Below are 16625 nucleotides of genomic sequence, written 5' to 3'. Positions count from 1 at the left end.
AGATTGGCAAATTCGCCACTGGCGCCCTGTGCTCTTCACAGATGAAAGCAGGTTCACACTGAGCACATGTGACAGACGTGACAGAGTCTGGAGACGCCGTGGAGAACGTTCTGCTGCCTGCAACATCCTCCAGCATGACCGGTTTGGTGGTGGGTCAGTCATGGTGTGAGGTGGCATTTCTTTGGGGGGCCGCACAGCCCTCCATGTGCTCGCCAGTGGTAGCCTGACTGCCATTAGGTACCGAGATGAGATCCTCAGACCCCTTGTGAGACCATATGCTGGTGCGGTTGGCCCTGGGTTCCTCCTAATGCAAGACAATGCTAGACCTCATGTGGCTGGAGTGTGTCAGCAGTTCCTGCAAGAGGAAGGCATTGATGCTATGGACTGGCCCGCCCGTTCCCCAGACCTGAATCCAATTGAGCACATCTGGGACATCATGTCTCGCTCCATCCACCAACGCCACGTTGCACCACAGACTGTCCAGGAGTTGGCGGATGCTTTAGTCCAGGTCTGGGAGGAGATCTCTCAGGAGACCATCTGCCACCTCATCAGGAGCATGCCCAGGTGTTGTAGGGAGGTCATACAGGCACGTGGAGGCCACACACACTACTGAGCCTCATTTTGACTTGTTTTAAGGACATTACATCAAAGTTGGATCAGCCTGTAGTGTGGTTTTCCACTTTAATTTTGAGTGTGATTCCAAATCCAGACCTCCATGGGTTGATAAATTGGATTTCCATTGATTCTTTTTGTGTGATTTTGTTGTCAGCACAATCAACTATGTAAAGAAAAAAGTATTTAATAAGATTATTTCTTTCATTCAGATCTAGGATGTGTTGTTTAAGTGTTCCCTTTATTTTTTTGAGCAGTGTATATATATATATATATATATTATTATTATTATTATTTATTTAAAAAAAAAAAAAATTAATCTCAACCCGGGTAGTTTGAACTGTATAAGAGGCCCTTTGGAGCCCACAGATCACTGAAGCGTTACTGGGCATTTGATTTTCATTTTCTTCTCCAACGCAGGTCTTTTGCGTCATGTTTTTTCAGAATATATGATAAGAGCTCTGATTTTCAATGTCTTACTTCAGCAGCATCAGCTAACATAAATTGGTAGATCTATGGGCAAGTTGCAAGATCTGAACAGAACTCCAAATCAGGTCATGAACATTCTGGCTTGTATATAGGCCTTTTTAACACTCAAGTTGATCCAATATTGACAATGTCTTGATAAATTATATACAAAACAAAAATATAAATGCAACATGTAAAGTGTTGGTCCCATGTTTCATTAGCTGAAATAAAAGATCCCAGACATTTTCCATATGCACAAAAAAACTTCTCTCTCTCAAATGTTGTGCACAAATGTGTTTACGTCCCTGTTAGTGAGAATTTCTCCTTTTCCAAGATATGCCACACCTGTCAGGTGGATGATTATCAAGAAGCTTATTAAACAACATGATCATTATACAGGTGCACCTTGTATGGGGACAATAAAATGCCATTCTAAAATGTGCAGATTTTACACACAACGCAATGCCACACATGTCTCAAGTTTTGAGGGAGCGTGCAATTGCCATGCATACTGCAGGAATGTCCACCAGAGCTGTGCCAGAGAATTTAATGTTCATTTCTTTACTATTACCCACCTCAACGTCGTCTTAGAGAATTTGGCAGTATGTCCAACCGGCTTCACAACCACAGACCACGTGTAACCACACCAACCCAGGACCTCCACATTCGGCTTCTTCACCTGCGGGCTCGTCTTAGACCAACCAACCGGACAGCTGATGAAACTGGATTTGCCCAACCGAAGAATTTCTGCTCAAACTGTCAGAAACCATCTCGGGAAGTTCATCTGCGTGCTCGTCGTCCACACCAGGGTCGTGACCTGACTGCAGTTTGGTTTCGTAACCGACTTCAGTGGATAAATGCTCACCTTCGATGGCCATTGGCACGCTGGAGAAGTGTGCTCGTCATGGATGAATCCCGGTTTCAGTTGTACCGTGCAGACGGCATGTATGACGTTGTGTGGGTGAACGGTTTGCTGATGTCTATGTTGTGAACAGAATATCCCATGATGGCGGTGGGGTTATGGTATGGGAAGGCATAAGCTAAGGACAACAAACACATTTGCATTTTATCGATGGCAATTTGAATGCACAGCTATACCGTGACGAGATCCTGAGGCCCATTGTCGTGCCGTTCATCTGCTGCCACCACCACCTCATATTTCATCATGATAATGCATGGCCCTATGTTGCAAGGATCTGCACACAATTCCTGGATGCTGAAACTGTCTCAGTTCTTCCATGGCCTGCATACTCACCAGACATGTCACCCATTGAGCATGTTTGGTATGCTCTGGATCGACGTATACGGCAGTGTGTTCCAGTTCCCGCCAATATCCAGAAACTTTGCACAGCCATTGAAGAGGAGTAGGGTAACAGGCCTGATCAATTATATGCGAAGGAGATGTGTCACTCTGTGTGAGGGAAATGGTCACACCAGATATTGACTGGTTTTCTGATCCACACCCCACCCTTTTTTTTAAGGTATCTGTGAACAACAAATGCATATCTGTATTCCCAGTCATGTGGCATCAATAGATTAGGGCCTAATTCATTTATTTCAATTGACTGATTTCCTTATATGAACTAACAAACTAAAATCTTTGAAATTGTTGCATGTTGCTTTTATATTTTTTTTTATCAGTGTTGATAAGGATTAAATCCATAATGTTCGAACATTAAAGAGGAATGTGTGTGAATGTATTGTGTGGGCGAAGGTAGGAGTGGGAGGCCCTGGTGTACGCTGCTGGTTTGAGATTTAATAAACTGGGAGGGAACATTATGACTTTCGAGGGCAGACCCTTGATAGATAGATAGATAGAGAGTTTATGACCAATAGAAATTAAGTCGTATTTTTCAGTACCCAACCAGATCAAGAATGTGTCATTCGCCTCGCCCACTTGTAAGTAAATTGGACACGAGAATTTAGCTGTTGTCAGTTTCAGATACAAGATTTGGCAATATTTTGTCAACTGTGTAGCCTGATAGTTTACATAAAGTAAAGTTATAATAGCCAACGGTGGATGATCAGGTTGGGCATTTAATAGTTTAATTGTGAACTAAATGCAGGGCTAATATTTTAGAGATTATTTATTTATTTTAGTTCGAGAGAAAAGTTGGAGGAAATCATGGTCATCACAAAAGAAGGCTGGCTGCTAGCGAGAAGCTAACCATGTTGGATACTTACCATAAATAAATATTGAAATACTGGCCAATTTAAACTGAAGAAGAGGTCGCTAAAACTACTGATTGTGAGCTTTGATACGGTTGCCTGTTGAAGTCGAAGTGTTTTCGGCTGCTTCATTTTACACTTGGGGGGATGTCGTGCAGAAGTGAAGCGGCTCGGGGGGGCACCCCTTGTCTACAACCACTTCGAGCCACTGTCCCATTCCAGCTTCACAACAAAGCACAACCGCGCTGCAAAGATTCCAAGACTGGTAAATAAAAATTCTCATTTTGGTGCCAAATAATGTCACTTGCCAAATATTACACTATGGTGGGAATGTCGCTAGAGTTTGCATTGTTATTGCTGTCTATCACTAGTCTAACGAGTATGTGGACTATCTATTATGATTAACTGTTATAGTATCTTACGGCTTAGCTACATGGGTCTAGTTTACGTGCAGGAGCCTCTAGCCTCAATTTTTCTAAACAGACCACCGACTTTCAGTGAATATAGCCTAATTTCCACCATGCGTCAGCCATCCCCCATCCTGCTCAAGCATGTGTTTTGATGTGGTTCTCTGTAGGACCCTATAAAAGCAGAAATGTGCTACTTAATTTGAGAATACTGTCATGTTTTTTCCAATTCATTATTACAGTTCCACCACAACTGGAACATCCTCATATAAAGAGTTCTCAGTCAGTTACATCCATGTTTTATTACATCACAAATGATTGGAATGGCATCAAAAAGAGTTCTCAGTAAAAGGAACACCTATGTGAGAATGCTATTCATTGACTACAGCTCAGCGTTAAATACCGTAGTGCCCTCAAAGCTCATCACTAAGCTAAGGACCCTGGGACTAAACACCTTCCTCTGCAACTGGATCCTGGACTTCCTGACGGGCCACCCCCAGGTGGTAAGGGTAGGTAACAACACATCCGCCACGCTGATCCTCAACACAGGGGACCCTCAGGGGTGCATGTTCAGTCCACTCCTGTACTCCTGTTCACGCATGACCAGGCACGACTCCAACACCACCATTACATTTTCCGATGACACATCAATGGTAGGCCTGATCACTGACAACGATGAGACAGCCTATAGGGAGGAGGTCAGAGACCTGGCCGTGTGGTGCCAGGACAACAACCTCTCAACGTGATCAAGACAAAGGGGATGATTGTGGACTACAGGTAAAAAGAGGACTGAGCACGCCCCCATTCTCATCGACGGGGCTGCAGTGGAGCAAGTTGAGTGCTTCAAGTTCCTTGGTGTCCACATCCCTAACAAACTAACATGGTCCACACACACCAAGACCGTCGTGAAGAGGGCACAACAAAACCTATTCCACCTCAGGAGACATGGGTCCTCAGATCCTCAAAAGGATCTACAGCTGTGCCATCGAGAGCATCCTGACTGGCTGCATCACTGCCTGGTATTGCAACTGCTCGGCCTCCGACCGCAAGGCACTTCAGAGGGTAGTACGAACGGCCCAGTACATCACTGGGGCCAAGCTTCCTGCCATCCAGTACCTCTATACCAGGCGGTGTCAGAGGAAGACTCCAGCCACTCTAGTCATAGACTGTTCTCTCTGCTACTGCACGGCAAGCGGTACCGGAGCGCCAAGTCTAGGTCCAAGAGGCTTCTAAACAGCTTCTACCCCCAAGCCATAAGACTCCTGAACAGCTAATCAAATGGCTACCCAGACTATTTGCACCCCCCCCCTTACACTGCTGCTACTCTCTGTTGTTATCGTCTATGCGTAGTCACTTTAATAACTCTACCTACATGTGCATATTACCTTGACTAACCGGCACACCCGCAAATTGACTCTGTACCGGTACCCCCCTGTGTATAATCTCGCTATTGTTATTTTACTGCTGCTCTTTAATTACTTGTTACTTTTATTTCTTATTCTTATTTTTCTTAACTGCATTGTTGGTTAAGGACTTGTAAGAAAGCATTTCACTGTGAGGTCTACACCTGTTGTATTCGGCTCATGTGACTAATACGATTTGATTAACCACTTTTCCATCCACAGTATTAATGCGACTAAAGTAGTACCATAAAAAATAATAAGTCACTACAGGTTGTTTCGGTACAATTTTATAAATGCCGACAGGTTATTTGTTCGTTCGACATGGTGGGATCTTTTTGTCAGTAAAATGTATTATGAGAGAAATACTGGTTGAAATGCCTTTATTAGCAAATATTGATATAATAACCACAGTGGAGGCTGGTGGGAGGTGCTGTAGGAGGACGGTCTCATTGTAAAGACTGGAATGGTATAAATGGAACAGTATCATACACATCAAATATATGGAAACTACATGTATGACTCTGTTCCATTCATTCCGTTACAGCCATTACAATGAGCCCGTCCTCCTATATCTCCTCCCACCAGCCTCCACTCAATAACCATCATATTGAAGTGAACTTGGAGTCGAGATGATATGTTGTGTGGTCCTCCCATTATTACTCGGGGAAACCATAGTTTATTAGGCTACAGATGGAATAAGTTCTGAACTTCACAAGGTGATGGAAGTGCATGGTGATCTTGATCCTCCATTCCAGTAGATAGAGGATTTTATTCTGGTGACGTGATTGATGCTTGGCTGCCGTTTGACAAATACAAATATTCTCGCTCTTATCCATTTTAATCCCATTGTGTAGACCACCCTACCCGCACTGTATCTTTGAGCTGTTGGCTAGAGCCAGAGTAAGCACATTTTCTATTTAACGCATCAGTTTTGGTGACACCTATCAAACATCGCATATATTTTGTATAGAATACTTATCGTGATTATTTTAATCAGTAAAATATCCTTGATAAGTGGTCAGTGTTATTTTTCTTTTTATTTCCCCAGCTCTAATTGTTCCTGAACTCTCTAAAGGTGTTTTAAGAGTGTAATATTTTATTACACTACCTACCTCTGTGCCCTCTCATGTGCCAATGTCAATAGAGGTTTAAAGGGACCTTTGTTTTGGGCCCTGTGGCCTGTAATTCCACAGTGTGTTTCAACAGAACACTGTAATGATGCACCAGTAACTCGAGTGCTTGTTCTGTGGTGTTTATTTATACATCCTGTCTGCCCTGGGAAGTGGGGTGGAGGGAAGTGGTATGAGTTGGGGAATAGGTTTCAGCAGTAGAATCATTGCCAGTCTTGTGCAACATGTCTTTGGAGGGCTTTGCTGTAGGCTCAGTGGCTTGGCTCACACCTGCCAGAGATTACTTACAAAGAGCTGCCAATACACACCTACTTGTACTACGAGCTTACCAAACCTCTGCAAGGGGGGGCATTTTATGAACTCCTGCTGGTGCTAAAGTAGTTTTGAGCCTCCTTTATGTTGTGACTATTTGTTCCAACTACGTTGCACCGGTAGCCTGAGCGTTGAGTTTGTCAGACCAATATGCTGTCAAACTGGGGCACCGTCGCACAAAACAGCCCTCCATACAAGATTAGCATCTGTCTTCTGTTACAAATATTGACCTCATCACACACTCACAGTATAAAGCAGACACGTTTCATATCAGTAAATGTGATGTCTTTTGGCTGTTTCCTTAAGGCGACAGGAGCAAGTCTCGCCCCCCAAAGCCGACCATTCGTCGCACCCTGTCCCTGGATACAATTGTTGGACCATATCTGCAGGGCCGGTGGCCCAAGGAGGCAGAGAGCCAAGGAGTCACCTGTGTCAATGACAAGGCCACGCAGGTAAACTCACCGGACTCAGTCACAGCCCAAATGTGAATTTAACATTAACAGCCATTAACTCCCATAGATCTGAAACAGAGAGGAATATACTCTTGTCAAGCCTGTATTGATATTGCTTAAAAGCCGTTTGTTGCTCCCCATTCAATTTGTCACCGTTGTTGCTTACAATGGCCAGACTTCTAATCTATGAAAATGTGTGTTATAAACACTGTTGTCCTATTGTGTAATATAAAGACCAAGTGAGCTATCTGAGGCTGGTGCTGCAGGTGTCTAGCAGTTCCATTCTGAAGCTGAGGAGCAGTGGAAGGCAGCCAACTGGAAACAGTTGTTTTGTTCTCTTCATCCTCTGCTGTCTCTTCAACCTCCCCCCTACTGTATCCACCCCTCATCTAGTGCACAAAGCCTGGGCTAACCTAACCACACTCCACCACTGTGCCCTCAATCTTGACACAGTTTTATACTGAACAACCCCCCTGTCCTCTATTGTACAGAACAGACCCCTCCCCCCCTTATTGCTTTATTTAAGATGATATAACTGTCTTCTATTGTCTGCCATTATCTCCTTTCTTCAGTAATGAAACTGTCACTTTTTCCCCATACAACCAGCTTCTTGTGGATTTGGGGGAGTTCCCCTCTGCCACAAACACACAGACTTAAGAGATACCCAATCTAAAGAATTTGTAGTAACAGGTTCAAAACCCCTTTGTAATATTTAAAAGTAAATATACATCAAATCAAACACAAGGCTGAACTGGCATTCAAAGCGTTAGACACCCAGAACATTCCATCACCTTTTGACCGGATCTTTTTATAGCCTTGTGTCCCGTGATCTCTCCGGTCATGTTTGGTGGAGGGGGAGGGGGGGGGGGGGTTTAGGGAGCAGTAACACTACACCGACAAGGTTGGGTAACTGTCTGTCCCTCCGTGACACATTTAGCCACGGTGTCTGACCACGGCTCCACCAGATAGGGCGGAAGATGGCGTCAAGGTTTTTTGTCGTTTATAGCCCGGGACCGACTCTGTTACACTACTGTGTGTCATGACATCAGTGTGGAACTCTGTGAGAGGATTGAGAGCTCTAGGAGACTAGACCCAGAGAGAAGACTGCATTTTGGGGAAACGTGACCTGGAGAGGAACCTGCATTTGGAGGAGAGGAGACCCAGAGAAAATAGCTAAGTTAGGGGGAGGCAGAACAGAAAAAAGAAATTGATGTTGAGAAATTGGGCATCAGCAAGAGGATCCTGTCCAGGCTGTGTGTGAAGCAGGAGTGTGGAGACGAGGGAGGGCAGCTCAGCAGATAGACCGCCACACACCCACATCCTCCCGTCTGCCAGCAACGCTCACCCCAGGGCTTGTGGGCATTAGAGGAGTGGGGCCTATGTCGGTAGGAACGCTCCACTGTCCTCTCTTCTTCCTCCTCCTCAGGCATGTGAAGACATGGAGCTCAGTTGTGATGAATGAAGGAGGGACAGCACAGGATGTCACCATGTTGATTACCCAAACTCTGTGGCGGTCTCCTATTCTGTGTGAATACAGCTGTCACCACATGTTTTGTGTTAAACTGTGTCTGTGCTGTTGTAGTCATTTTTGCTGTAGCTGTTGTGTGATACTTGTGTATTTGCATTGCTGTGGTTCTTGTTTTACTCATTTGTAGGGGGTGTTCTCAGCAACAGTGGTTTACTCCTCGCCTGCATGTCTGCCTCTGCACAGCTGTGTGACTGGCAGGTGTGCCTGACAGCTGTAGGGCACCGCTTCTGTACTCTAGTCAAATCATGTAGCTCGGGTGCTGTTTAACTTCCATAGGTGTAAATTGTACTGTGAGAGAAGAGTAAAACGGGTTCACTGCTCTGTAATGTTCTATTGAAAGGTCAATCTTAGAACTCGTAGATAAAGTTACCAGTTGTGTAGTTAAATGATCGACAAGAACATAATGCTGTCTGACTTCAATCCAATCAGCAAAGTTTCCACAGCAAAAAACTATTTTCAAGTCAGTTTAGTTTTTCAGAAAGTGTGTTGTGTGCAGAGTTGTATAAGAAAGGTGTGGCTGGTTACTAGAACAACCCTGCTCCTTCCATAGACTCCCAGCTCCTGGGCAGAGGAGACTCGGGGAAGAAGAAGTGTTGGCGGACACAAACGCTCAGCATCATGGGGCAGCGCGGAACACTTGAGGGATGTGAGTACTTCCTTTGAATGTAAATGTTTACTAAAAAAGGTCCTTTAACCAGGAGCTTGTCAATCAAACATCATTCTCACAATACACCAGTAAAACTCAGATGGGACTATTTTTACTCTCCTGTTGTCCGCGGTGACTCGGCCAGTCACACCCCTCAATCCCAGTTGAATTATTCCTCCCCTCATTCTTTCCTCTGAAAGACAAGCGTCTCTTCTAAGTCCTTTCCCCTCTATGACTTGGCCTCAGGTGGTTAAGCTCAAGCACCAGCTGCAGAAGCGCTCCCGACACGCCCCTCCCTCTGGGGGATATGAGCGTCCCCACCACCCCCTACCTGGAGGCCATGTACCAGGCGCTACACAGGTACGTCCTATACAGCCCTCCCCATAATACTGTGGATTTGATTTGCACTCTGAACCCGTCCTTATTGATACTGCAACTTGTTTACTTGAATTGAAAATGTTATTTTTGAATTTGAATGTCCCCTGGATGACTGTAACGTAAGGTCATGTATGCAGACAGTGGGACCCAGGAGGTGTTCAGAGTATTTACTGACACAGAACACTGATGGTTGGCCTTCTGAGTTTCTCAGGCAGAGTAGAGAGACGTTAGCAACAGGGCTAGAAAAACAGCACTGCTTTTCTTAGGAGCTGGTGTCATCAAGCTGCCTGGTTGCACCATCGCCACGCTATGACAGGAATGCACATTGACAGGAATACACTCGTACTCATACACGTAGCTACATGGCCTTTGGTACATACGCTTACACTCAAGCCCCTTTGTGTGGAACAGATCAAATCAGACCATACACACTCCTGTGCTCCATTTTCATGTGTCTTGGGTGACCCCCCCCCCAGACGGTGCCCCTGAGCAGGTTGGCCCCTCGGCTGCGGCGCAGTGTGGAAGGTCTGAACCTGGAGCTGGAGGGGGTCTTTGTGTCAGAGACACCTGAGGACCAGCACAAGGTGAGCATGTTTAAATACAGCCAATCTGCTTGGGTACCGGCTGGCTTAGTTTCATTATCTCAACCCTCTATGGATCCACTGGATTCCCCTATTGACCGCCAGTTAGCCCATATTTCTCTCCAGTGGCCAGTGTCCCATAGCCTCACCGTACCCTCTCCCTGTTCCCCTGTTAGATCCTGGATGTCCCAGATGGCCACAGAGCCCCAGTTCCTGCCCAGAGGTGCAGCAGTGGTACCCAGAGTGAGCCCTCCCCTGCATCGTTCGACTCTGCTTTGCTCTCTCCATCTGAGTCTCCCTGTGCCCTGAACACAGCTCTACTCTCCCCATCTCAGTCTCCCTGCCCCATGGGAGAGCCAGGTGAGTAAATGGATGGTTTGTTGAATGACTTAAATACCGTAGTGGACCTTTTTAAATCATGTTTTTTCCTCTCTGTGCAGACCCTGTGGACTGTGAGACCGTGTGCCCCTCTCCAGTTGTTCTGGACCCCTCTCTGTTGCAGCCCTCCTCCTCCCCTCGTCCCAACAAGACCTACTCCTTCCAGAGGGAGCCTCCTGAAGGCTGTGAGCGAGTACGCGTAGTGTGTGAAGAGACTATGTGAGTGTTGAAACGCACACAGACTTTGTGTAATTAGAAATGATTTGGGCTAATCGTCTCTCTTTCTGTCCTTCAACCCCAGGTCTCCCTGTCAGAGAGAGCCTCTCCTCCAGGTATCCTGCCCTGACCCCAACAAGGTGAATTTCACTCCCCATGGAGGCTCTGCCTTCTGCCCTGTCAGTCTGCTCAAGCCCCTGCTGCCCTCCATGGACCTCCTGTTCCGCGGCCTGTCAGTCTCGCCTGTCACAGGCTGCTCAGGTCAAGGCTCTGCCCCCTACCAGACAGTTGGGCATTCGGTTGGTGGCTACATGAGTGGACCCCTCCAGGACACAACCACCATGTGACTGTGGAGATGGGGTTGTTCTCAGACTAATGAGGATGGATTTATCCTAATAGGAGATTAAATCAAGATGGCTGCCACCACCTTGTCTGGGACTGTTATGACAAGCCTCCAGATCTATTCACCTAAGATCAACAAAAAGAGAGACCTCTATAGTGGGTTCTCTGTGGGATCAGGATCAAATCTGTCATTGGTGTTCTATCCCGATTCTCAGAGGGACTTGCTGCTCTGGGTACAGTGATAGTCACTTGCCCCCTTGGTTAGGGGGGGGAAATAAGTTGTACAAATGTTTGTGTGTGACATTATTTTTATTCTACACAACTTGGCCTTGCTCTGATACTCTTAGATTTGTTATAGCTAGAGCTTGGAGTCAGAGATGTACTAATTAGTGATGCCCGGATTGACTCATAACCTGCGGTTATATCCGCGGGGTGGACGGGTTTAGAGTCATTAAATATTGTGTGGCGGGTGGGTGGCAGGCTGGTTGAATAAAGAGAAACAATACCTTAAATCCATAAATGTGTAATTATTGTGCAATTTATAAAGGCTACATTGAGGTTCATCTTTCATTATTTTAGGCTATCTGGTATTAGTGCATAAACCTAATCTTCAGTGCTTAACTGTAGGCACGCCAAATAGCCCACACAGCCAATCACCAAATAATACTTTTGGGAACAGGCAGAAAAAGTTAACATCAATCCACGGAGGCAAAAAGGACATTGTTGAAGTTCAAATTCAATAAGACAAAAGCTACGACAGGACAGTTGAAAACAAAGAGAAGGGAGGGCCAGAAAAGTAATGTTTGGAAAATATTTGGTTAAGTGGTAAAAGAGGATGACAGGGGTGTTATGTGTGATTGTGAGGGTCATTACAAGACAGGACTTCAAATAGGCCTATGGCATGTCAAGGGAACTGTGAAATCTGGGCACTGACTTGTAGGTCTATAACCTCTCACATAGCCTTAATAATAACTCCTGCAGAATTAAGCATTTCTTGCAGTAAAATTATACACTAAATGTAGGGCTAAATTTGGAACAGGAGTGCAGAAATATGATTTATTAATGCATCTTGAGAGAATGCAATGCTCAGATAACATCTGTAGAGGTGCTGTCTTCATCATAAAAGCTGATAGTATTTCAACTACATAAAAAATGCATCAAAGCCGAACTGAAATCTTATCAGAAACACGGGTCGTTTTCACAGCTTTTTTCCCATGCAGCTGGTCAAACTGATGTCATTTGGACGGAAAATCTTTCCCTTATAATTTTTTTGTTGCGTTATTGTATTTTCTCCCCAGTCCCTAAATGTCTTTTCTCCGCGAAAGATGACAGAGAACTGTACCAATGTCAACTAGATTGAAGCATTCATTCTATCGATCTATTACATTATTCTGTTGAGCAAGGGTTTATTTAGTCTTCTAGGGCAACATAAACTCAGCAAAAAGAAACGTCCTCTCACTGTCAACTGCGTTTATTTTCAGCAAACTTAACATGTGTAAATATTTGTATGAACATAAGATTCAACAACTGAGACACAAACTGAACAAGTTCCACAGACATGTGACTAACAGAAATGGAACAATGTGTCCCTGAACAAAAGGGGAGTCAAGATCAAAAGTAACAGTCAGTATCTGGTGTGGCCACCAGCTGCATTAAGTACTGCAGTGCATCTCCTCATTGACTGCACCGGATTTGCCAGTTCTTGCTGTGAGATGTTACCCCACTCTTCTATCAAGGCACCGACAAGTTCCCAGACATTTCTGGGGGGAATGGCCCTAGCCCTCACCCTCCGATCCAACAGGTCCCAGACGTGCTCAATGGGATTGAGATCTGGGGTCTTCACTGGCCATGGCAGAACACTGACATTCCTGTCTTGCTGGAAATCATGCACAGAACGAGCAGTATGGCTGGTGGCTTTGTCATGCTGGAGGGTCATGTCAGGATGAGCCTGCAGGAAGGGTACCACATGAGGGAGGAGGATGTCTTCCCTGTAACGCACAGCGTTAAGATTGCCTGCAATGACAACAAGCTCAGTCCGATGATGCTGTGACACACTGACCCCAGACGGACCCTCCACCTCCAAATCAATCCCACTCCAGAGTACAGGCCTCGGTGTAACGCTCATTCCTTCAACGATAAATGCAAATCTGACCACCCCTGGTGAGACAAATCAGTGAAGAGCACTTTTTGCCAGTCCTATCTGGTCCAGCGACGGTGGGTTTGTGCCCATAGACGACGTTGTTGCCGGTGAGGACCTGCCTTACAACAGGCCTACAAGCCCTCAGTCCAGCCTCTCTCAGCCTATTGCGGACAGTCTGAGCACTGATGGAGGGATTGTGCGTTCCTGGTGTAACTCGGGCAGTTGTTGTTGCCATCCTGTACCTGTCCCGCAGGTGTGATATTCGGATGTTCTGATCCTGTACAGGTGTTGATACACGTGGTCTGCCACTGCCAGGACCATCAGCTATCCGTCCTGTCTCCCTGTAGCGCTGTCTTAGGCGTCTCACAGTACGGACATTGCAATTTATTGCCCTGGCCACACCTGCAGTCCTCATGCCTCATTGCAGCATGCCTAAGGCACGTTCACGCAGATGAGCAGGGACCCTGGGCATCTTTCTTTTGGTGTTTTTCAGAGTCCGTAGAAAGGCCTCTTTAGTGTCCTAAGTTTTCAGAACTGTGACCTTAATTGCCTACCGCCTGTAAGCTGTTAGTGTCTTAACGACCGTTCCACAGGTGCATGTTCGTTCATTGTTTATGGTTCATTGAACAAGCATGGGAAACAGTGTTTAAACCCTTTACAATGAAGATCTATGAAGTTATTTGGATTTTTACATATTATCTTTGAAAGACAGGGTCCTGAAAAAGGGACGTTTCTTTTTTTGCTGAGTTTATAATGACCAAAGAGAAGCTACATGTATCTAATTATAGACAAGTTGACTAACAAATAGCTTACCAAAATGTCGGAAATTATAAGCAGAAACACACTATATATACAAAAGTATATGGGCACCCCTTCAAATTAGTGGATTCGGCTATTTCAGCCACACCCGTTGCTGACAGGTGTATAAAATCGAGCACACAGCCATGCAATGTCCATAGTCAAACATTGGCAGTAGAATGACCTTATTGACGAGCTCAGTGACTTTCAACATGGCACTGTCATAAGATGCCACCTTTACAACAATTCAGTTCATCACATTTCTGACCTGCTAGAGCTGCCCTGGTCAACTGTATGTGCTGTTATTGTGAAGTAGAAACTAAGAGCATCAACGGCTCAGCCGCGAAGTGGTAGGCCACACAAGCTCAAAGAACGGGACCTCTGAAGCACGTAAAAAAACATCTGTCCTCGGTTGCAACACTCACTACACAGTTCCAAACTGCCTCTGGAAGCAACGTCAGCACAAGAACTGTTCATTGGGAGCTTCATGAAATGGGTTTCCATGGCCAAGCAGCTGCACATAAGTCTATGATTACCATGTGCAATGCCAAACGTTGACTGGAGTGGTGTAAAGCTCGCAGCCTTCTCTGGAGTGATGAATCACTCTTCACCATCTGTCAGTCCGACGGACGAATCTTGCTTTGGTGGATGCCAGGAGAACACTACCTGCCCCAATGCATAGTGCCAACTGTAAAGTTTGGTGGAGGAGGAATAATGGTCTGGGGCTGTTTTTCATGGTTCAGGCCCCTTAGTTCCAGTGAAGGAAAAACATAACGCTACAGCATACAATGACATTCTAGACGATTCTGTGCTTCCAACTTTTTGGTAAGTTTGGGGAAGGCCCTTTCCTGTTTCAGCGTAACAATGCCCCTGTGCACAAAGCGAGGTCCATACAGAAATGGTTTGTCGAGATCTATGTGGAGGAACTTGATTGGCCTGCACAGAGCCCTGACCTCAACTCCATAGAACACCTGTGGGATGAATTGGAACGCCGACTGTGAGCCAGGCCTTATCGCCCAACATCAGTGACTGACCTCACTAATGGTCTTGTGGCTGAATGGAAGCAAGTCCCTGCAGCAATGTTACAACATCTAGTGGAAAGCCTTCCCAGAAGAGTGGAGGCTGTTATAGCAGAAAATAGGGGACCAATTCCATATTAATCCCCATGATTTTGGAATGGGATTTTCGACTATCAAGTGTCCACATACTTTTGTTCATGTAGTGTATCTATCTAAATCAGGCAAAAAAGAATCCTGCACCAACTGACAAAAAATCGTTCTGCCATGTTTGACTGTGGCCTATAGTGTGTTTTCTGTATTTGCGGGTTGAGTACGAGCCTCAGAATTTCCCTCTACATGATCGGTGGGTCCGGTTGAGCAAATGTAGGCTAATGTGATTAGCATGAGGTTGTAAGTAACAAGAACATTTCCCGTGACATAGACATATCTGATATTGGCAGAAAGCTTAAATTGTTGTTAATCTAACTGCACTGTCCAATTTACAGTAGCTATTACAGTGAAAGAATACCCTGCTATTGTTTGAGGAGAGTGCACAGTTTTGAACTTTAAAAAGTTATTAATAAACCAATTAGGCACATTTGGGCAGTCTTGATAAAACATTTTGAACAGAAATGCAATGGTTCATTGGATCAGTCTAAAACTTTGCACATACACTGCTGCCATTTAGTGGCCAAAATCTAAATTGCGCTGGGCTGGAATAATTCATTTGTGGCCAAAAGTTTTGAGAATGACACAAATATTAATTTTCACGAAGTCTGCTGCCTCAGTTTGTATGATGGCAATTTGCATATACTCCAGAATGTTATGACGAGTGATCAGACGAATTGCAATTAATTGCAAAGTCCCTCTTTGCCTTTATGGATATGTTAATGTTCTCGTTGTCATGCATGCGCCCATAAATGTTTAAAAAGCATGGTGGTGGCTGTTTAAAGCAAACCTAATTAACACTGCGTGTATGGTGATGGAATCCATGTCTGGAAGTTTCCCCCTGTTTGTTACGAGAGAGAGAGGAGCGATGTGCAAGTCTGTTTAAAGTGCTTCCATACTGGGCCTATTGACAGAGGAGTAGGAGGGGCATAGCAGCTACTACAGAGCTGTGGGGGGTGAGGTGTGTGACTGCGTGTACTGTGTGTGTATGCACATGTGCCTGTGTATGTGAGAGAGGCTTGGCATAGAGAGTACTTCCAACACAGCCCTCCCCAGTGGTGTTAGGCTGCTGGTTGGTTATAGTCCTGGGTGGCTGCCCCTCTCTTCTGTAAATCTCTGGTAATTACACCAGCTCCATTCATGAGGAAACCCATGTGGATTTGGCTGGGCGGTACACTGTATTTTACTACACTGCTCAAAAAAATAAAGGGAACACTAAAATAACACATCCTAGATCTGAATGAATGAAATAATCTTATTAAATACTTTTTTCTTTACATAGTTGAATGTGCTGACAACAAAATCACACAAAAAGAATCAATGGAAATCCAATTTATCAACCCATGGAGGTCTGGATTTGGAGTCACACCCAAAATTAAAGTGGAAAACCACACTACAGGCTGATCCAACTTTGATGTAATGTCCTTAAAACAAGTCAAAATGAGGCTCAGTAGTGTGTGTGGCCTCCACGTGCCTGTATGACCTCCCTACAACGCCTG

The 16625-nt window shown here is 45.1% G+C and overlaps 1 protein-coding gene across 2 annotated transcripts; it reads left to right on the top strand.

The window, feature by feature from the left end:
* Window positions 1-2978: 2978 nt before the first annotated feature.
* LOC106601598 (protein FAM117A) lies at window positions 2979-11534 on the top strand. Of its 2 annotated transcripts, XM_014193929.2 has the most exons (8): window positions 2979-3514; window positions 6808-6953; window positions 9032-9127; window positions 9374-9487; window positions 9982-10089; window positions 10263-10446; window positions 10527-10683; window positions 10766-11534. In XM_014193929.2, the coding sequence occupies exons 1-8, from the start codon at window positions 3397-3399 to the stop codon at window positions 11025-11027; spliced, it is 1185 nt and encodes a 394-aa protein (XP_014049404.2). In that variant the 5' UTR covers window positions 2979-3396; the 3' UTR covers window positions 11028-11534. The 2 variants fall into 2 exon arrangements, with proteins under 2 accessions (XP_014049404.2, XP_014049406.2); XM_014193931.2 differs by lacking the exons at window positions 2979-3514; window positions 6808-6953 and adding an exon at window positions 7873-8338.
* The last annotated feature ends 5091 nt before the right edge of the window (window positions 11535-16625 follow it).

The sequence above is a fragment of the Salmo salar genome, chromosome ssa06 (genome assembly GCF_905237065.1).
Source record: "Salmo salar chromosome ssa06, Ssal_v3.1, whole genome shotgun sequence".
NCBI lineage: Eukaryota > Metazoa > Chordata > Actinopteri > Salmoniformes > Salmonidae > Salmo > Salmo salar.
Note: the sequence above shows the minus strand (reverse complement) of the source record. Positions and strands in the feature narration are given on the sequence as shown.

Excerpts from the sequence above, each read along its gene's own strand:
- LOC106601598 (XM_014193929.2), top strand. The coding sequence starts at position 3,397 with ATGTCGTGCAGAAGTGAAGCGGCTCGGGGGGGCACCCCTTGTCTACAA. Across the intron at positions 3,515-6,807 it reads CTGCAAAGATTCCAAGACTG|GCGACAGGAGCAAGTCTCGC; the intron begins GTAAATAAAAAT and ends TGTTTCCTTAAG. Across the intron at positions 6,954-9,031 it reads TCAATGACAAGGCCACGCAG|ACTCCCAGCTCCTGGGCAGA; the intron begins GTAAACTCACCG and ends CTCCTTCCATAG.